The sequence below is a fragment of the Scardinius erythrophthalmus genome, assembly GCF_964197995.2.
Source record: "Scardinius erythrophthalmus genome assembly, chromosome: 21".
Taxonomy (NCBI): Eukaryota; Metazoa; Chordata; class Actinopteri; order Cypriniformes; family Leuciscidae; genus Scardinius; species Scardinius erythrophthalmus.
Window position 1 is genome coordinate 5,112,597 of NC_138241.1, and position 23,681 is coordinate 5,136,277.

General features: G+C 38.3%; 1 protein-coding gene across 4 annotated transcripts in view; it reads right to left on the reverse strand.

Annotated features, from left to right (window-relative positions):
- Positions 1-23,681, reverse strand: part of eml4 (EMAP like 4) — a 121,720-nt gene that overhangs the window by 69,063 nt on the left and 28,976 nt on the right. For 2 of the 4 annotated variants that reach the window (XM_081351537.1, XM_081351535.1), the window contains exon 2: positions 4,226-4,468. The exons of the other annotated variants lie outside the window; for them this stretch is intronic. In XM_081351537.1, the coding sequence (XP_081207663.1) occupies positions 4,226-4,283 (58 nt within the window). In that variant the 5' untranslated portion in view covers positions 4,284-4,468. The remainder of the gene's footprint in view (positions 1-4,225; positions 4,469-23,681) is intronic. 4 annotated transcript variants of the gene reach the window in all.

Here is a 23,681-nt window from a genome sequence, read left to right on the forward strand (position 1 = left end):
GATAGTATCAGATACCATCATCATAATACCATGGTACTCCAAAGTCCTTCAGAGAAAACTACAGAAATACCATCCATCATATGAAAGTCCAAAAATACATGGTAATCCCGTGGTAGTTTGTCTTTTAATACTTTGTTTGTGCAAACATCATCTAAACGTGATTTCCTCGTGGCTAATGAATTTGTTGTGCTTTTAAAAGTCATTTATATCAGTGCAGACGTCCAGGCATGCAGAAGCAGAAGAGCTAGTGGTTTCTATTCTTATGGTTTGGATATCGATTGCACAATTCCAAACTAACCTCTGACCGCTAGATAAACTTAAACACATGAACACATCCTACACAAACACACACCCACACACACACACACACACACACAGCAGACAGCGGCTGTCCATCTGTTAAAGTTGTCTGAGAGACTCTCTGCTGGACTCCCGCCTAACGTACATCAAGTTCAGCGCCAAATACCAGCAGACGGTTGTAACAGCACCTGTGTGTGTGTGTGTGTGTGTGTGTGTGTGTGTGTGTGTGTTTGTGAGTCTGCTCACCCATATTCTGGGAACAGATTAATAGCCAGAAGTGAGTTTTTTTTTTGTTTTTTGTTTTTTTTGAAAATGCAGTTTTTGCAGAAGATTTCCATTAGGGTTAGGGTGTTCTTAGATAATGTATAATGCGGTATGTAAATATATCCATATAGCACAGTGCTACCACCACAGTTATTGACACTTTAAAGTGCTAAAGAAATACGCAAAATATTGAGTGGGACGAGCACAACAAATAATTATGAAGCCATTAATAAAGAACTCAATGTGATAGGCTACATGTGTTGAATGATACATCGCCAAAGCACACAGTCAGTTATGTCTTAAGTGAACATAAACATTTGGGTGTATATCAGTATATTAGATTAGATCTTAAAGTGACAGCAGCCTAATATACATTCTGCAGTCTATGTCATTCAAGTTAAACAACGAAAGACAGAGGAAATCACTCACTGCTCTTGACTGAATAACTTTTAAATCTTTAATAAGAACCAATTTATATTTAATTCATACAGTGAAGACTATGCAGTGTTTTATTTTGCATGAAAATCAATACTTTGCTATGAGAGCACATGCATACGCTAACGCTCACAGTATCAGTCGCACAGTCTATTCTCTGCTATCTGCGTCAAACTAAAACTTAAAGTATTAAAATCATTCAGTTATCGTACATTATCATTCAACGATTCCTACATTTGCAATATTTCAACCTTACTAGCTAGACATAAAAACAATAGAAGTCTATGGATTGTCCTGCGTCTACAGCAGATTGCTAAGTAAATGTGTGTGTGATGTAATATACACGGGTATAATTGTGCTGCATGTTTTTCAGTATACTTATGAAAGATGTGATGAAATAAAACAACTGAAAGAGATATTAGAGAGAGAGAGAGAGAGAGAGAGATGAACTTTGGTAGTATAATTGTTACGCAACAGTTTTATTTTCAACACTCCTTCACTGTCTTAAAACCTGAAGTGTGTATTTTCAGCGCCAAACAGAATTGCAAAGGTCGTGTTTTCAAACAGGTTTCTGTCATTCCCCATTGGTCAGACAAACAGAAAGCCCCACCCCAGACCTCTGCCATTGGTTGAGCCTGTGTTGCCGTGCTGAGCGGGTCTGAACACTTAAACAAACAGAGCAATGTTTTGAAAGCGCCACAGAGACTCAGTGTTTACACTTAGAGGAAATAAACCTTTAATGGTTTACTTACAGTTGTCTCCGCATTCAAACCCGGATAGGAGAAAGTGTTTTACCATTTTTTTTTGTTTTGTTTTGTTTGTTAAAGAAGCTTTATTAAACTTTATCTAAAGAAGATGAGAAAAGAGTACATCACAGAAGGAAATTTACATAGAGAAGGAGGTAAACAGTAATGTGTGTGTACCATCTGCAAGGAGACATGCAAACACACTCCATCCGAACACCAGCTGAACACATACAGTACACTGCAGGCAGATTCACATATGGTGTGAGCAAAGACACACACACACCAAACACACACACTAGTTAATCGTTCACCTTTTTTTATTGTTTTGTTAACCAGCGTTTATTACAATGAAAGGAAGAAACACCCTGACCAGAGGCAGTATTCAGCCCACATTTAGCCACTGAACCTGTGTATTTCTGTTTCACATCCTCAGTAGTGATATTCTAACCTCACACACACACACACACACACACACACACACACACACACACACACACACACACACACACACACAATAGACCATGCTTTTTATACAGTATAAACTATTTTGTTCTATCCCCAAACCCTAAACCTAGTCATCACAGAAAACTTTCTGCATTTTTTCATTTTCAAAAAACATCTCATGGTATGATTCATAAGCTGTTTGGACCCCACAAGGGCAATGATTTCAGATATTGCCATCTTTGTCCCCATACTATAAGGTATACCTGAAGCACACACACACACTTTTACTGAGATATTTGCTTCTACTCCCCCAAGCCAGTTCTTCATGAATGAGACACCACAAACAGACTCTGTACAGACGTGGCATCCCAATAAAAAGCCACAAGACACAGAAACAAGCATCTGCACACACGCACACTAGACACAACATCATCTAACTAGAGAAAAGACAGTTTGTCAAGATAATCTGTGAATGCTGACTTGAGAAAACCTCATCATGAAGTTCAAAAATGTTTTAAAAGCCTAAAAGTTTGAAGGTTATATCGACTGAAACAGAAAGATATTTACATCTGTGGCTGAAACACAGTTTACAGAGGAACAGGTTCTGCGTGGATGAATCTGATCCTGTAACTATACCTCACGGATCTGAATAGTTTCATTAAGAGTTTCATTAAGGAGAAAGTATGAGGAAAAAAAAATATGTAGTTAATGGAAGCATATAGAATATATGCTGCCACTGTAACTAGACTTTTTGTTTATTGGCATGACATGCACTGACTACCATTCATAAATCTAAATCAAGGTTAGATTTAGATTAGATTTTTAAATGTTTTTGAAAGAGGCTTCTAATGCTCACCAAGGCTGCATTTATTTGACCAAAAATGAAAACATTACCATTTCAAATAACAGTTGTTTTTTTAATTATCTGAATATATTCTAAAATGTAATTTATTCCTGTGATCAAAGCTGAATTTTCAGCATCATTACTGCAGTCTTCAGTGTCACATGATCCTTCAGAAATCATTCTAATATGATGATTTTCTGCTCAAGAAATATTTCTGATTATTATCAATGTTGAAAACTGTTTATTTGAAATAGAAATCCTTTATGTCTTTACTGTCACTTTTGATCAATTTAATGTGCCTTTGCTGAATAAAAGCATAATCTTACTGACCCCAACCTTTTTAACAGTAATATACGCCTGAAATTTTGCGCCAAATTAAACACGTTTAACTCAATAATTTAACCACTATGGTTAAAATGAACACTTTTATAATCAATAATTAACTTTTAACATAAAACTTGCAGTACAGTCCTCCTAACATTCCCTCAGCAAAAGTTCATGGATCTGCTACACTAAGAAAAGGCCTAAGTTGAATTATTTGAAAAGACAGCCTGAGAGTCTGTGCTAAATGTGGTGGATTGAGTAAGAAATGTTCAGTGCAAGTCTACAGAATTGATGTTTGATCATGTCCTGAGGTAAAAGTGTACGTTCGATCGGTTAGGAGAGGCAATGCACGGGACATCAGAACAGGCTGTAGGTCTGAGCCAAATCTGCTGGAGGAAGCTGAAGCATCCAGCCAGAACATTCTCAATGCATGTTGAACGTTCAAAGGAAATTATGTTTTGGGGCAATATTTCATCATGCATTGCAAGAAAAACATTGCAAGTTAGAAAATGAGGAATTTTGCAAAAAAAAAAAAAAAAAAATCAAAGTTTGTCAAGCCAACATAAATTTATAAAAAAGATTTATTTTGAAGTACAACTAACCACACACAACTCTCTCCGGGGTGGTGACCATTTACAAGCATTCAAATGAACTGCTTGAATCCCACTAAACACACACACACACCGCTGAGATGCATCAATGTAGTGAGGTTAGAGCGTTACACACACTTCCTCTCTGTGTGGTGTGAAGAAGGGAACCTCCACATGACAAAAAGGAAGACTCTTGCTTATTCATTGCACACAAACGCACCCATGCATCTCAATCACACACACACAACCCTCCCCACAATCCCGCCGTGCTGCATTACCGGTGCAGTGGTGGTTCAGCATGGCCGTAGAGTTACACACTGTCGCGCTGTCTTCCATTCTTCACCGCTGCACGAGATCTTGTCTTCTACGCTTCTCCTCGTCTGTCTGTCTGTGCCTGTGTCTCTCTTTCTCTGTCTCACACACACATTCTTCTGTTCTCGCACGGTGCTGCACACATACGCCCGCTCACACAAAAGCCAGGGCGAGCGAGTGAGCGTGAGGGTGAGCGAGAACAAGGGAAACTAGAGGAGGAGGAGATAAAGGGATAAAAAAAGAAAATCTTGGTTGGCTAAGGGAGTGGCTAAAGCTCCCCTGCTCGAGCGTCTTAAACCTCTGCTGTTCCAGCGGACACACACACACACACACACACACACACACTGGGACGGGGGGGAGGGGAGGAGAACACGTGGAGGTGTCAAAGCTTCAGGAGAACGGCCACGCACACTAAAGCACTCTGAAAGCCTCGCTCAACTGAGCCAGTGTTGCCTCTAAAACCTGTAACCACTCGGCCACCGGAGCAAAAACATCATCTGTACAGTACCAGACCTGTACAGTGGACACACAAACACTGCTTACATCACACAGCTGCAACCCAAAGGTGCTTTTTCCATTTTATTTGACCCCTGTTGTGACTTGGAGATATTAAATCATATATCTGAGAACAAGCAGTTAATTCAGAAGCTGAAGTAGGTTACCCAAGCACTTTTTAAAAAAAAAATTTTTTTACAATGCTTTGTTAGCTGCTATTCTTTACCAAGAAAGTCTATTAAATTAAAAAAAAAAAATAATAATAAACGTCATGCAGAACAGTTCAATATAAAACAACATAATATAATATAATAGTGCTTTAATTCGATTAATAATTAACTAATTATGATTTTTTTTCTGCAATTTATCGCAATTAATCGCACCTGAAATGAACATTTTTAATAAAGTTTTATATTGTAAAATATTATTTTAAACTCCAAATTAATGTAGAAACAACATAAAGACTGTATCTTATATTTCAAATGTGTTTAATGACATTTTTTTTTTTGTTGAATGAAGGCCAGTCTCACCGACACACCAATACTGCTACTGATGTCTCTATGAAAGTGATTTTTTTCTCAATTTTAGCCATTAATTATATCCATTCAGCATTAAAGTATAATCGAAAGCTATACATCTGAACATTTATTAGGCTTTAACCACTTTTAATTTAAAGGAACACTCCACCGTTTTTTGAAATAGGGCTTATTCACTTTCTTTCCTACATTTAGATAGGCGGGCAAATGCATTTTTGTCTCAGTGCATGCATTGTTTTAGTTTGACAGGGTCGGCGCTAGCTTAGCTTAGCATAATGAATGGAATCCTTTGTTGCCAGCTAGCATGTCCTGAGTAAAAGTGATAAAAACCCACCTAATTACTTCTTGTGGCCTGCGTATTCACAACAAGTACAAATAGTGATGCAGATTAACACTAGGCGATTTCCTAGGCAGATATTGACTTATATATTAGGGGGAAGCACAGGCGAAGCACTGCTACTTGGGCGTGATATCTCTGCGCCCAAGTAGCAGTGCTTCGCCTGTGCTTCCCCCTAATATAGTCCCAAGTCAATATCTGCATAGGAAATCGCCTAGTGTTAATCTGCATCGCTATTTGTACTTGTTGTGAATACGCAGGCCACAAGAAGTAATTAGGTGGGTTTTTATTTTATTTTTTATATCACTTTTACTCAGGACATGCTAGCTGGCAACAAAGGATTCCATTCATTATGCTAAGCTAAGCTAGCGCCGACCCTGTCAAACTAAAACAATGCATGCACTGAGACAAAAATGCATTTGCCCACCAATCTAAATGTAGGAAAGAAAGTGAATAAGCCCAATTTCAAAAAACGGTGGAGTGTTCCTTTAAGTGAACTTAAAACAATCTTCACAGTCCATTATAATACATGTCCAGTCAGACCAGTTCAGATATTCACTTGCTCTGTCAAAATGCACACAAAGGGTTTTTTTTTTTTTTTTTTTGTCTTTGACCTATGCAAACTTGTAAACAGTTAGGTAAGTTATCAAACACTTCACGCTCTTCACTGCATACATTATAAATTAAATATAGATTAATACTTATTAAAGCTACAAACGTTACTCAGGCAAGAGAGGCGGGTGATTTTCTCCTTTTCTTATTGACAGACAGCAGCAGGTTTATTAGGCTGCTGTCCCTTTAAGACCTGCCGCACATGATGCAGATCCCATTTTCTAACTCTTTACGTTCATTTAAGACTTAATTTAACTCATTTCAGACTGTGCTTGCCTGGATACTTGACAAATGTGCATTTTGGCATAATTTTGTGTTTTATCTGTTCAAGCGCTGTCTGAAGCAGCTTTCTGTGCACACGAGTGTGTGTGTGTGTGTTACAGACATGAGATTCACAGGCGAGCGCCAGTATAGCACAACATTCTCTTTTGTGTCTTATCGCGCTAGAACGGTTTAAAAGCATCTGCATGAATAAGAGTGTGGTCATATAATGTAACACCAGCCAAAGGATGACGGGAAAAGCGGATGCTGCGTTAATTGCATTAATATTTTTCCAATGTTCATCCCATGAATATCATGCATGAACGACTGAATGGCTGTGTAAGTTTATGAGCGTTAAGAGCGCCACTCTGAGACTTAGTGTTTGTATACAACTGTGTGTTTCGTATATCTGCAGTTTATACCCCCCAGAGTTCAACGAGTTACCATGGTAAGTGTGCCTTGTCGGGCTCTCGTTCAAAAACCACACGGCTGTTTATTAATCTTAGACCTGAGGAGAAGGAGTGCAGCATAGCAGCAGTGTTTAAAAAAGAATGAAACATTTAATTATCCCACGTTTGTGAAGGGGCCAGCCTGTCGCTGAGGAGAGCTATAAAACAATGAAAAGGAGAGCGAGTGAGAGAGACCATTCCGTTAGCACACAGCTGCCAAGTTGGAAGAAAAACCAACAACAAAAAGCGACTGGTGAGAAGCCAGAAGGAGAGGAGAACAGGAGAGAAAGAATATCGTGGCCACGTACACCGCAATCTTTCAGCGTGAAAAGGCCCATAAAGTGAACAACAGGAGATAACGGCAGTGCGAGGGAAGGTAGAAATGTGGTCTCACACTGGGATATGAGTATCATTCTGACACAGTTACAGGCAAGGAATGAAAAGAAAGTAGGTCAAAGGCCAATCATGGGGGCCGTCTAACTCCCACTCTCACATGCACACGCATGTACACGCAGACTTCATGTCACATTTATTTCAGCTTGCGATGAAATTACAAACCACAAACAGGGAGAACGCCTACATTTGAATGATCAAACGAGACATATTAGCTCTGTTCCAAACCCTACTAAGCTACATTATCCTACTACTATCTGGCAGAATCCTGAGTCAAATGGAATTTATGATTTGAAATGCAACTGATTTGGAATATTCTACATATTCTCTGTGCAAAATACAAAGATAGAAGCACACAGGAGACTACATTCACAACTGACCGTTCGCAAAGACCCGCCCCCTTTAGTTACTGTTGCCATGTCCGACAAGCCACGCCGCTCTCACGCCACACCGTGTTCTCACGCTGTTAAAAAAATTAATTGCGGAGCAAAGGGGACACTGATAATGCGCTGACAGACAGGGCTGTGCAGGTTACTTTTGATATGAAACAAAGTTTCAACTTTCAAATTTGGTATTTTTTTAAAGAAATTTCAACAATAAATACTGTTTTGTGGCTCTTTAATGTGTCTGACAGATCGCTGCTCAGTCAAAGCAGCTCGTGAACCGATCATCTCTTTCTTCGTGTTAATTTATAGCATCAAATAAACATGAATGAACATCAGAAGGAACGTTGTTTCAACCGTGGAAAGACGTCAGTACACACCGTTTTTCAAGTTCAAGTCCACCGAAGTTAATCTACTAACTCTCCTGACTGCTTTGGCGGACAAAATGGCGGATCCGGTGGACGGCGGATTGTGATTGGTCAGATCGCCTGTCAATCAAACTCCCTATGAAGGGTGAATTGATTTCAATGAAGACGAGACAAAAGGTATGACATGATGATACTTTAATAAACAAAAAATACTTTATAATAAACAAATTCTCTCTTTTATCAGTACTAAATTCATTATTTATAATTAACATTTTCTCTTCCCAGCAACAAATCTATGCAGAGAACAGACAAAAAAAAAAAAAAAAAAAACACACATTGAGAGGTGCAGTATCATTTTTTTTACCTTGAGAATTGAACATGTGACCTTGCTGTTGCTGGCGCTTTGAGATCACGTTGTGCTACAGGAACTGAGATAACATTGCCAACTCATACACAGCTACTAACACAGCAGTGCCAATCTGTCTTTAGACACACAGTAAGGCCTCGTTCAAACTGACAGTCCAAATCTGATTTTTGTGCATATCCGATTGGAATCCGATCATATTTAGAAAGTGTGAACGGCAAAAAAAAAAAAAACAGAAAATGTGAATTTTACAAATTCCGTTTTGAGCTACATTCAGATGTGGTCTGAAATCATATTCCCATTTCTAGAAATCAGTTTCAGTTTGACTGCTGTAATCGGATTTCGGGTGGTTTATCTCACTTTCTCAAGCCACGTAAAAACACATCAGATGTTGTCAGTGCTGGGTAGATTACTTGAAAATTGTAGTCCGTTACTTACTCCAAATTACATGACAAAAATTTTTACGTAATGCATTACATTACATACAGTATTTTAGGTAATATAATCTGACTACTTTTTAATTACTTTTGACCAAACTTGTTTAAATCACATTGATTTGATAGGATATAGGATAATGTTGTACCAAACTGATATAAAAATACATTTAAAAAATGTGTTTGAAAGACAAAAGCCTTCCAAAGACATAGCAACATGGTTAAATGACTTGCTGAGTGATAATTAAAATAATACAATATATGCAATGTTGATAAAACAGAAAACGGATTTCTGTAAATCCAGTGGTCAAATGCTTTGTGGCCTCTCAATTTCCCATGTGATTATAGACATCTGACTAGTGGCTGGTCTGTGTGTGCAATTTCACAAAACTTTTCACAAAGATTTTCTCAATGTATATGAGCGATATACTTTTATTTTTATTTTAGAAAGGAACATTTTAAACATTAAAAACAATTATGGAGAATCAATCAATTATTATGAATGATTTACAGCCATTGTGTGAGTAATATGTAAACATGCAATCAATAAAAAAGTTGTATTTTAAATGTAATATAATCTAATTACAAGTACTTACATTTTTGGAATCTGATTACCTTAAAAAAACTGAACAGTTGCGATACACAGTGTGGACAGTCAATCATTTAGATCAGATTCCAATCGGATTCACAAATAATCAGATGTGGACTGACAGTGTGAAGACACAGGTTTGTTTTCAGAATTACAAATTGGAAAACTGTCTTCTGAGTAAGGCTATACATCTATGCACTTGCATAAACTGTTCATTTGCATATTAACTGGAAATCTGCAGCGATGTTGTACTATGGGGGAATTCACAGAAACGAGTTATGACTAAGTGCTGTTTATTTGCTCGATCACTAAAGCAAGTCAAAAACACACCCATCAAATTATTGCTGATCATAATTTTTCATGTGTCGAATGCAAAGCTTATATTTCAGTTCTGAGCATTATAGGTTCTAGTGAATGCAGCAGACCACCACAATCTGACATACTTTACTGAGACCGCACAGCATCACTACATCATTTGAATTACTGTTGCCATGACGAATCAAAGTGTACACTTAAAAAAAAAAAAAAAACTGAGAGACCCAAGCAATGATATTCATAATGTATTATTTTTTTTTCACCCTTAATATGTCTTGGAAGCCATTAATTCTAAAAAACACTTTGTTTAGGCAACACTTGCATTAGGGTCTGATTTGGAAAAACATTGCAACACTGGGCATTTAAGGTTACAAAATCCCACCACTATTTTTTGATACAGTAAGTTAAAGTTAAAAGTCACAACAATCTAGCAAACAAAGGTATTCGAAAAATAATACATTTGAACCAGTAAGGATACAGTTATGAAAAGATAAGAAACATTAACCACATCGATCAGAAAATGTGTCAGATTACAAAAAGTCATAAAGGGTTTTGTATTTTTTTCAAATTGAAATTGGCTCCCATATTTTTTAAGGGTATGAGTGTATGTATCATTCAGCAAAAGGAGCAATTTGTGCCTGTTTGCCTTGATAATTTAATTTAGGTTCTTACTTTTCAGGGAAGTAAGGTCAAGCATTTTCATTTTAGAAGGAATTGCCTACACAACAGGGAACTTTAGTGAAATTATGCTTTTGGTCTATTAATGACTTTTCAGGCAGTAGACTGACTTGTTCTGCGAGTCAGGTCAAATGAGGTGTGTTTAGTGTGTGAGACCCGAAGGCAATTTAAGCATGACTGAAACTGCTGTACACCGGTGTACACGTACATTAATTCAAAACGCTGACATGTAACAAGAGCTGAGGTGTATACCTGGCATTAAACTGGTGAGAAGTGCAGTATTTCATTTTAACGGATCTGCATGCAAATTTCTACATTTTGTGTCTGTACCCATTTCTCTACATTTGTTTTAAGGAAGCACCGATGCATCAGCCGATAACAATTATTGGCCAATACTTCAGTGCATCCCTAAAACCAACAAAACAATTATTTTCACAATTCATTGTCAGAAAAACAGCCAATGATCAGGGCTGATTATATCCTGTCAATCAGGGCGGAAACGTGTCAGACTGCAACTTCGTGACAATAACGCATTAACAGTTAAAAAATAGCGACGTTAAAGCAGGCTCTATCTGACCCTCTGAATCACCCGTAGTTCAGGGTTGTCAGGTCCGCAGTTTTCCCTACATCAAACATTATTGGTAGCACCTCACATCCAATAATCACAAAGAGCTTTGTGCATGTTACTTCTGATAAAAAAAAGAAAGTATCAGCTTTCAAATTGTCAATTTTATCATGAAATTCAAACAATAAATGGCGTTTTGACGCTCTTAAAGGAACACGTCGACTTTTTGGGACTTTAGCTTATTCACCGTATCCTCCAGAGTTAGATATGCCTGTCCATACATACCCTTCTCATCTCCGTGCGTGCCGTAACTCTGTCTGACGCACACACCGCTAGCCTAGCTTAGCACAAAGCCTGGAGGTAAACAGCTCCAGCTAGCATACTGCTCCCAATAAGTGACAAGATAATGCCAACGGCAACACCGTATCCATTCTGGGAACTATATTCTCAGAAGGCGAAGCACTGCTACTTGGGCGGAGTGATTTGCTCGCAGCACATGAGAAGCCCGTGGTGAGGAGCAGAGAGTTCGCTCAGAGTTGGAGTAAATCACTCCGCAGAAGTAGCAGTGCTTCGCCTTCTGAGAATATAGTTCCCAGTATGTATACGGTTAGAAGATGGCTGTGTCTCATGTGACCTTGTTATTTGTACACGCTGTGACTATACAAATCACAACATGTAAACAGGAAAATGTTGGTGTTATTTTGTCACTTATTGGGAGCAGTATGCTAGCTGGAGCCGTTTACCTCCAGTCTTTGTGCTAAGCTAGGCTAGCGGTGTGTGCGTCAGACAGAGTTACGGCACGTAGGGAGATGAGAAGGGTATGTATGGACTTATCTAACTCTGGGGGATACGGTGAATAAGCTAAAGTCCCAAAAAGTCAGCGTGTTCCTTTTAGTGACGTGACCGATCGCTGTTGCTCATCAGTTCGAGTGGCAGCGCCGACACAGAGTATTTTCTTTCACTTTAATACAAATGAATGCATGATATTGATATACAAAATGATATTTTGAAATATACAGTACAACTTACTGAAATGTATCATGTCTCACATAATCGCTCAATCATTGTTTCAACCATGGACAGCTTGTGAACAGTGTCACTTAATATCCATGTGACTAGATCTCGTGCCACAAGATTAATTACATCCGTTCAACATGTTTCTCAGAGTGGCTCCATTCACAGTAAATTCTGCTCCACACAATCTCAGTCCCTGCATGTGCTGTTTGTTTGAGTTTCCAATAATGTGCATTTGGAAATGCATATAAAGTCTGATGCACTTTGTGTTTGATAGAGAATTTGAAGTGTTGAAGTGAGGAAGTGTTTCGCTGCTATCATATTCATGCATGGAGCGCGTCTCAGCGACTCAGTTAACAGATTCAATCTCTGCATATGCTGTGAGTTTGGGTTGCTGTGATGAATGTAATGTACATAAGTTTATATTACAGTATATTACATTACGTATTTTAACAGTGTTGTTCATTACAAACAAATGATTACTTGCTTTTGATACTTTATTTGAACCCATTTTTGTTTCTTCATTGTTATTATATATGCATTTTAAGTAATTTTGCAGGTTATTGTTCACTTAAGTCTATTTTTATTACCACACAAAAAATGATCCGATTACTCGATTAACCATCAAAATAATTGACCGATAACTTGATTACCAAAATAATCGTTAGTGACAGCCCAAGATTAGTTAAAACATTCAAAATGCACCTGCATTGTTTTGCATTTTGAAATACAATTATTTGCATTACAATTATTTACATTTTCAAATAAAATACTTTTTCCAATCATATAATTTGTCTTTGAAGATTTCTTAAAACGAGTTAATATACCGTGAACCTAATATCATGCATCGTCTCATCTCATGAGCAAAGTGTATTATCACACCCCTAATGTTCACAGTTATTAAAGAGCTATAAAAAACACTAGAGAGGAGCTTATTTATTATTAATTATGTTTGAATAAATTTGCCATTAAGACAAGTGCTTATGAAACCTACCGTATGGTATTTTTTATGTAATTATTATACCTGAAAATAAATAGCAGTTGAATATAATAGCTCTGTTGTCAATAATTATGAAGGACTAAAAATGACAGAACGAAAAATAAATAAATAAATAAATGAAAGTAGAAATAAATAAATAAATGCAGAAATAATAGTAAAAATAAATACATTTTGGTAATATAAATGGCTATTTCTGTATTTTTACATGTATTTATTTATTTATTTATGCATTTCTATATGTATTTATTTATGTATTTATACATTTATTTATATATTTATGTATTTATATATTTATTTATTTATATATTTATATATGTATTTATTTATACATTTATTTATTCCTACATTTATTTATTTCTGTATTTCCACATTTCTACATTTATTTATTTCTGTATTTCCACATTTCTACATTTATTTATTTCTGTATTTCCACATTTCTACATTTATTTTTCCCTGCGCATGTATGCTAATTGACCAATGGCTAACCACGCCCCCTCCACTCACTCTGTCAACATTCGGTAACAGGCGCTATAGAGCTGGTAAGTCCCGCCCCTTCAGTAAAACCCCACTGGACCTCAAAGTTGAAAAACCGTCAATGCAAGTGAATGGGAGAAAATAATTATTTTCTGATCCCGTTTGAATTGTGCCATGAATTGAACATATGTTGTCTGTGAATTTTTTATATAACTTTTCATGTTATGAGTTTGACAGTATATGGTACGATTCTTCGGCTAGCAGTTGTGGAAAAGACATAACGAGAAAGACTACATGTCGCCTATGTGACGTCACCCCATAAAGTTGACTTACCCGTGGTTTTCCTCTCCCTGAAAGAAGGCGATGAAGTGCATCAAAGACACAGCCACGTTTAGCGGGATCCGTGAGCTAGTGTCCGTGTGCTAGTGGTGTTGACGTTTCAAACGCGTCGAAAGGAGCGAGAGTTGTAGTCCACAAAGTGCTCTCACACAAAGTCTAACCGTATCAAACTTCTACCCGCTAAATTCTAGCATTCTTTACACGAAAAGTTATATAAAAAATTCACAGACAACATATGTTCACATTCATGGCAAAATTCAAACGGGACCAGAAAATAATTATTTTCTCCCATTCACTTGCATTGACGATTTTTCAACCTAGAGGTCCAGCGGGGTTAGCGGAAGGGGCGGGACTTACCAGCTCTATGGCAGCTGTCACAGTAGGAGACATTTCACAGGAGGCAATTGATGATTTTTTAGAGACAGAAAGATTATATATCATCTCGATGTCACCAAAAGGGCCTTAAATATGCATTGGAGGGTTATATTAATAATTTTATTGTTGAGAAGGTCGATAAGCTTCAGCTCCAGAACAAAGATTTACAGTTCACACTTCACAGTGTAAACGTTATAGTTTGGTGCTATTTCGCTTCAAACGCTCGCTTTATACGCGCGTCCTATTCGCTTTGGATTCAAAATGTTCAAGCGTCGAACTAGACGCGGATACGCGCGAATTTGACGCTCTATTCGCGTTTGGTGGGAGCGCAGAAGAACAGGCTGCGATGTCAAGATTGCATGCTGGATGTGTGTGTGTGTGTCAGAGAGCGGGCGCCGGGGCGCGATGAACAGTGGAAACATAAAAAACATACTCCATTTTGTTCATACAGGACATAATTAAAACTGCAAAGTGTTTAGCCTACTTATATTTGTGTAAAACACAACATTGTGCTTTTGTCAAACTGTAAACTCTTGTCAAACTGTAACCTACAACTGTCACCCAACCAAATTCACACACACACGCTGTTTAAAAGCTAAAATGACAAGAAAAAACATAAAAACGAATGAAAACTGATAACCGCAATGCATTGCAATGGACGAGGAAGCAGAGAATGTCCAAGTGTATTGGGTTAGCTATGCGTACTGTGATTGGCTCATCGCGTTTGGGGGCGTGGCTTAGCCATTGGTCAATTAGCATACAAGCGCAGGGAAAAATAAATGTAGAAATGTGGAAATACAGAAATAAATAAATGTAGAAATGTGGAAATACAGAAATAAATAAATGTAGAAATGTGGAAATACAGAAATAAATAAATGTAGGAATAAATAAATGTATAAATAAATACATATATAAATATATAAATAAATAAATATATAAATACATAAATATATAAATAAATGTATAAATACATAAATAAATACACATAGAAATGCATAAATAAATAAATAAATACATGTAAAAATACAGAAATAGCCATTTATATTACCAAAATGTATTTATTTTTACTATTATTTCTGCATTTATTTATTTATTTCTACTTTTATTTATTTATTTATTTATTTTTCGTTCTGTCATTTTTAGTCCTTCATAAATAATAACCTCTAATATTATAAGTAATGTACCAAATGAGAGGGTTCCTTGTATAGCAAATGCAAATGTAATGTAAATATTTCCTGTATAGTTTACAGCATTACTTGGGAAAGGTTTTTTTTCCTTGAGAAAATCAAACTATTGGTATCGGCAGAATAATTGGCTATCATATTATATCATTAAAGCAGCACTCAGTAGCTTCGGGATTTCTTCGCTGTATTCTCGCTTTTTGCTCGCAGGTTTCTCTCTAGAGCTCCCCCCACAGCTTCGGAATAGATATTTGACAACACTGTTGTAAAAACTCGTTGGTGATTCTCAGACACCAGAGGCTATAGATCAACGACATCAAAGCAGATGGGACATTCTTTAAAACGTCTTCTTCCTTCGGGTTCGAACAGCGTGAGGGAGCGCAATAATGACAGCATTTTAGCCGATTTCTTTTGGCCGTAAAGCAATTGTTTACATCGCGAGACCTGATATCACGCGATACTTCCTGCCGCGGCTGCCGGCGGCCCGCCGTCTCAAAGTTGCAAGTGCGAATTTTCCGCTCACGGGCACCAGGGGGGTGCGAAACGACCACCATTCAACCTGAAATAAGTAATATAACCATTCCAATGACTCCGAAGCTGTTCAGTTAAGATAAAAAAAGTTACTTAGTTCACCTTTAAGTATCATTCTGAATAATCTGCTATTATATCAGCTAGGAAATATAGTATTGGTGCATCCGTTTGTTAAATTTGATTTGCTCAAGTTTTCACAAAAGCAACTATAAGATGGGCACAAATAAGATGCAGTAGACACAAACATCTCTGTAAACATGTTGCACGAATCCCAGAGTGAGACCTGTAAAATAACTCAGACACGAGGCATGCGCCACTCCCCACGTCCCAGCATGCCTGAGGAGCGGGACCCGCTGTCGCCTGGTCTGGCGCTGGAAACAGTCATCTCGAGAAAGGAAACTGAGACGCTTCAGAGGCCCACAGACCTCACACTAAAATAGAGATGACAGGAAGGCAGCCGGTGGCACACAGGAAAGAGAGAGTGTGCAAAGGACGAAAGCAGAAGGGGTTTGAGTGAAGCATCTGCACGAACACCCCAACGCTTTCCCAGAAACACTGTCACCGCAGAAACGCACTGCTGCAACAGTATCAAACACCCCAGCAGTTTATGAGAGTGGCTGAGTAGTCATTTAGAAGACACTTTTATCCAAAAAGACTTTATTACTCTACTTATTACAGGGCCGGTCCCCGATGAGATCAAGAGTCATGGTCAGTCAGTCATTGCAGGGTTTGAACCTACAACCAAATCATAAACCAATATGCCACATCACTCTGTGATTCAGCCTCAGACGCAACACCCATGGACCAACTGATGCATGGCACACAAAGAACGGAAGTACCATGTAACAAATCAGCAGTTCAAATCTGACTGGCTGGTTTTACATAACTTCCAGGTGCTCAGAAACAAAGGTGTGCTTAAAGGTTCCAGGCTGACACAATGACCAATTTTGAGGAAGTACTACAAAGTTGCTATTTTTATTGGTGCATTTGTTTATTTATTGGTGTTGTTACTTGCTTACTCATTTTCATTCATATATAGAGTATCTATTTCAGGCATAAAACTCTACAGGGCGCAGGCTGATACTATAGCAAGCAATCGCATCATTACCGCATGACACGAGCTGATTGGCCTTTTGCTGATCCTGTAGTCAATGAGATTGCTTGCTCAACATTTGAATAATCTGGTTCAGTGTTTGCTGTAAGTTAGTCCTGCAGTGCGCTATCAGAGTTCCTCTGAACCCCTCCACCTCCCCCAGCTCCACCTGCCTAGATCTACTACAGGATTAATGTGTGTCTGTATGCAGCAGCATATCTTACATGCTCATAGCAGTGTGTCTCTGCATCTATTAGCAGTAGCAAGTCCATACTTGCATAGCAGATCTAGTCTGCATCTCTATGTTCATTTAAAGTTAGCTGCTTCCGCTCACTCAACAAACTCTCTCTCTGCTTTCACTCTAACTACTCCTGCTGCCATAAGTGACCTAATTGTGACGTCAAATTCCACATTCTGCCGGCTTGATCCTACACCTACTGTTTTGCTTAAGTTGTGTGTGCCCGAGGTTGCACCCTTCATAACACACATGATAAACTGTAGTTTGGCGTCTGCCATTGTTCCAGCAGAATTAAAAATGGCTGCGGTGACCCCCATTCTTAAAAAAACAGGCCTAGACCACCTAAATATGGACAATTACAGACCAATATCCAACTTAACATTTTTAGGCAAAGTCCTTGAAAGGGTTGTTGCTTCTCAATTGCGATCACATTTGGATGGTAATGGTCTTTTTGAACCTTTTCAGTCTGGATTTCGCCCATCACATAGCACTGAAACTGCCCTTCTTCGGGTGGTTAACGACATACTTTTGTCCATGGATTCAGGGCTGATAAGCATCTTGATGCTCCTTGATTTAAGCACTGCTTTTGACACAGTCTGCCATGAAATAATGATCTCTAGGCTTTCTGATATTGGCATCACTGGCTCTGCTCTTTCCTGGCTCATTTCCTACATTAGCGACAGAAAGTATTACATCACTATACAAGGGTTTAGATCTGCCACTGTTTCACTTACACAGGGTGTTCCTCAAGGTTCGGTTCTTGGCCCGCTATTGTTCATCATCTACATATATCCACTCGGTGACATCATACGCAGACATGGACTTAAATTCCATTGCTACACTGATGACATTCAAATCTATCTTACCACCAGTTCCGATAGGCCATTTCTGCCTGACTCACTCACCGCATGTATCAGGGACATCAAGCATTGGATGTCCCTGAATTTCCTCAAATTAAACGATAAGAAAACCGAGATATTAGTGATTGGTTCTACTGCCTCAGTCAAAAGGATGGACCAGTCCTTTGATATTGATGGAATTCACGTTGCAGTGTTTCCCCTACAATGTATTAAGCAGCGGCGCAGCGCCGCCGCTGGATTTTCAGCGCCGCTGCAAAATCTTCCCATGATCAGTATATCACAACATTCACTTACACACCTAAAAACACGTGAAACATGGCGACCGGCGGCGCTGCTAATGCGATGGCTCTGAATCCACTTGTTGACAAGAAAGGAGGAAAGAGCCACAAATGGAAATATTTAATGTCACGTTGCCATAAGGGGCCGTTCACATACGTTTTTTGCGTTTGCAAATTCGTTATTTCAAATGTGGGTGTGCGGCAAGCGCGCTCATAAGGGCCTGTTCACATATCGTGTCTTTTGCGCGCTCAAGTTCGTTATTTCAAATGTAGGCGCGCGGTATGCGCGCTCATAATAGAAGCGACAAGGCGCACTCGTTTTCAGACGCGCCTCTGTTCATGGTTGCATAGCAATATGAGATGCTATGTGTGATATGTGATGCTCTTTTTTTTAAAAAGATTCTTTGATTAATAAAAAGTTAAAAACGAACATCATACAATATTAGGCTAAAAATACAAAAGAAAAACATGATAATCCTGTCTTAATCCTGTTTCCAACCAGTTCAAGGTACGTGCTGCAATAATCATGCCTTCTGTTGATGGTATGTCAAATTTGTATGTCTCAAAATGTCCATTTATATCCACAAAACTTGCCAGAAGTCATGGTTTAAGGGGTTATTTGCAACAAAAAAATAATCTTCCGGGGGTACATGCCCCCGGACCCCCGAGCGCGGCTTGGTAACAGCCTCCGGCACGTAACAGCACCGCTGCTGGAAAAAATTATAGGGGAAACACTGCGTTAAGCCTTCGTCATCAATTCGTAACCTTGGTGTCTTATTCGATCCAACTCTATCTTTTGGCTCTCATATTTCTTCTCTTGTTAAAAACTCTTTTTTCCATCTTCGTAATATTGCTCGTCTATGATCTTCTCTCACTTTAGCCGATGCTGAAACCTTAAAGGGGGGGGGGGGAATGAAATGCTCATTTTCACTCAATCTCATGTTAATCTTGAGTACCTATAGAGTAGTATTGCATCCTTCATATCTCCAAAAAGTCTTTAGTTTTATTATATCTATAAAAGAAAGATAGGCTGTACCGAGTCTTTCCGGAAAAAAACGAGCGGCTGGAGGCGGGCCGTGTGGGCGAAGCTAAAACTTTGCTAACGCGCCGAGCTAACAACACACAGAGACATTTGAAGCAGTTTTACTCACCGCCCGGTTCCAACGCACGACACGCAAAAATAAACTCCATCCACTGGTCCCTTAATGCTGTTTTTTTTTTGGTAATCTGTGCAGGGTTGTCTTGCCCTGGCAACCACAAACACACTTTGGTGACATTTCGCTCTCTCGCTCTGGTCTACGTGTGCGCGCGCACTCTTCCGTGAGAAGTGCCCTTAGGACCCATGTAAGGAAATTCCGCCACATCTGACGTCACACATGCCCATACTCGGAAAAAAAAACTTTCCGAAACTTGTGACAAACCGGAAGGAGTATTTTTAGAACAAAAATACTCCTTCAAATGTACAACTTAATTTTTTAAACTTTGTCCATGTATAGCATGGGAATCCAACTCTTTAACAGTGTAAAAAACTCAGTATGCATGAAATAGCATTTCACCCCCCCTTTAATTCATGCATTAATCACATCACGTCTGGACTATTGCAATGCCTTATTTCTTGGTCTTCCCAAAAAACTTATTTCAAGATTACAATATGTTAAAACTCTGCAGCAAGAGTTCTCACCTCCACTAGGCGTTCTGCTCACATTACTCCTCTGCTTCATGACCTTCACTGGCTACCTGTGGCATCACGTATCCACTTTAAGGTATTGCTCTTAACGTTCAAAGCATTTAATGGTCTTGCTCGCCAATATCTGTCTGACCTACTCTACCCTTACCACCCTGCCCGGTCCCTTAGATCAGCTGATTTCAGGCGTAAACATAAATTATCACATTCATCTAATCTTTCCTAACGATCCGCTAGCTGCCCGCCCCATAAGCAAGCCGTCAAAAAAATGCGTCTCTGTAGGCAGCCAAGCCTCTGAAATCTGCACACAAAAACACAGTTCACCAACACTCAAAATCAAAATAAATAGTGTTCCAACCAATCACCGACAGGGGCGGGTGTTGTGAGGTTTTGCGCTCATGCACGGCTGCCTATGACGGCTGCACGCGAAAACCTCACAACACCCACCCCTGTCGGTGATTGGTTGGAACACTATTTATTTTGGTTTTGGTTTTATGTTTGCGCCTGAAATCGCTGATACAACCTCTAAAGGGATTGTTCACCCAAAAATGAAAATTCTGTCAGTAATTACTCGCCCTCATGTTGTTCCAACCCTTTCGTTCATCTTCAGAACACAAATTAAGATATTTTTGATGAAATCTGAGAGCTGTCTCACTCCTCCATATCTATGGGATCGAAACTTGCCGGCCCAGAAAGTTAGTAAAGACATTGTTAAAATAGTCCAAGTGACTACAGAGGCTCAAGCACAAGTTTATCAAGCGACGAGAATACTTTTTGTGCGCAAAGAAAACAAAAATAACAACTTTATTCAACTATTAATTTTTGTCTGTGTGGGCCTGTGTGTCCATCACATGCATCACACACATCACACACATGCTGTTCTGCAAGTTTCAATCCCATAGAAGCCTATGGAGGAATGAGCCAGCTCTCAGATTTCACCAAGAATATCTTCATTTGTGTTCCGAAGATGAACAAAAGCTTTACGGGGTTGGAACATGAGGGTGAGTGATTACTGACAGAATTTTCATTTTTGGGTGAACTATCCCTTTAACTAAATCTTAACCTATAAAAAAAGTTGTCTGTTAATTGAAATGAAGCTGGAATAAAATAAAATACAAATATTAAATGAGAAACTTGCACAGAAATTATAAATGTTGCCTAGGCAACTAACTGAAATAAAAGTAAAATGACTAAAACTACAAAAGCACACAACAAAATTACTAGAGATTTTCTAAGTAGGCAGTTTTTGAACAGAATAAGCAGCAAAGAGGATCTTACATCTGACTAGGTGTGACTCGCTTCAGGAATCTATACTTGTGCTGATACCGCATTTAAGTGAATAAACCACAGATAAATGTTAAAAAATGTGTTGTGAAAGCACTGAAATTCTCAGTGCTTTAGCCAAAACTCTTTACTGGTGACTCATAACACTCACTGGGGTCACACACACACACAAAACCTTGAAAGGATCATTTACAAAGATTAATTTTAACAGTGGTTATATAGAGAAGATGTACAGATCAGGCAAGCTTACACTTGAATAGGTAAAGAAATATTGCATATCCATTTTGCAATATCAAACCAAGGTGAAGAGCTCTAACTTGATTCACTGCATTATTATTCCTCATCTCCATTCTTATTTTTAATTTGCTCCATATCTATTCATCTCTGCCCTGCATAAATCACAATGAGACTAATGGTTTTTGATGACATATTTGGGCATGTCTGAACGGTGGAGTTCAGGCTTACACAATACTAAAGAGTAATGCACTCTGATACCAGTATGATCAGTTCAGCTCCCTTCTGAAAGGCGTCAGAGACTAGAGTTTGATCAGAGTTTCAATCAGAGGAACCTAAACACCCTAAATGTTAAGAAATAAGCCGGTAGTTCTTAGCCAGGTACAAGTTACAAAGTAGACTAGATGTTTTACAGATAGAGTCCAGTTCTGTGAGGCTAGGAAAACCTTGACTTAAACTCTGACTTGCTAGTCAATTAGTGATGTTGATTAGTCCTAAGATTTGTTCCTATAAGTAGCGTGACTGCTCACCACGTGCTGTGCTTCAGCTGTTATAGACAGTTTGCACAGAAAAACAATATCTTCAAAGATCTTCGAAATCAGCATGAAATGGAAGTTGAAATAATTGGCTTAATAATAGTTGTCCTTTTATATCTATCGGAGAGAAAGTATTATAACATTGAAAAAAGGACACACTTGAGCTTTAAATATCCTGAATGAGACCAGGCTCTATGCTCCACCGCTCATCCCTGTGATGAACATGGTTTGTTTAGCCTCTCTAAATTAGAACAAGAAAGACAGAGAGCCAGAAATACACCAACGCATCCGCACACATATGCACAGCTGGCCTACGGAGTGATAAGGGCATTTGAGGGTAAACGGGCAGAATGTTAGCCATGAGTTATAGTACTCACACACACAGCAGGGGATGGCAGAAAAAGAGATGTATACAGAGAGAGAGAAACCACAATGGGGTGAGCCTGACAAAACAAGACATGTTTGACATACGCTACATACAGATGGTGCCCAACCAGAATGCGACTTTTACCGCCGCCGTTCCCGGGGCGGCAAAATTGGGATGTGTATTTGCTGCCTTTTACCGCTGAGTGGCGCTGTAATCACAGACTTTGAAAAGTGTCAGTTTATTCTCTTTAATGCCGTAATCTGCCGCGGCAGTAATCTGAGCTGAGGTCACAGATAAATTTAAGATAAATATTGTGGTTAAACGAATTCAAATTCATTTAATTTAAACAAAGTAGACACACGTTAACATTGTGTGCCCATTTTTTCTATAATTTAGAAAGGCTATGTCAATAGGTTACTTGTCATTTACTTCGTGTTATTTTAATGTGTTTGTAGATTTATTAACTGAAACATAACAGTGAAATAAATTAAAATAATTTACCGTAAAATTAAAACATTTTCAGGACTTGCAGTTACTAACCGATGTTAGTCGGTTTAAGCATTATTTCTTATATTCAGAATTAGGCTTACATGTTGTTATGATTATCAGTTGAATTCTTTAATAAATAATCAACCACAATGCCTATTACTACTGCCGCAGCAAAAATAAACCAGTCGAATTTCAAAGTCGTTCGCGAAATTACTATAGGCTATACCGGGCAAGTGACAGGGCAAAACAGCAGCAACTGCGGCATTTTAAAAGGTAAGCTTCCTATCTGTTTATTTAAAAAAATAATAATAATTCATTATTTGAACAAAAATGAGACTGATTGAATATGTTAAAATATAAACAAACAAAGCAGAGAATAAAACAAACTTTTAGGGAAAAAATATAGGCCTATTATGCTCAGAATTGGTTAACATTAACGAAAGCAAAATATGTAAAAATACATTTCAAACAAAATAAAACAAAACAAATTCGTGGCCGAGTGGTAGGCTATAACTTACGTGTCAAATCCCGAACAAACATGGGCTACTTTTTTATTATTAATTTGATTTGATAGTTCTAAAATATTGCTACACCATATTGTTTTTTTCTCCTATAGCCTATAGGCTATTAAATATTTTATATTTTTAAAATAAAATTACCATTCAT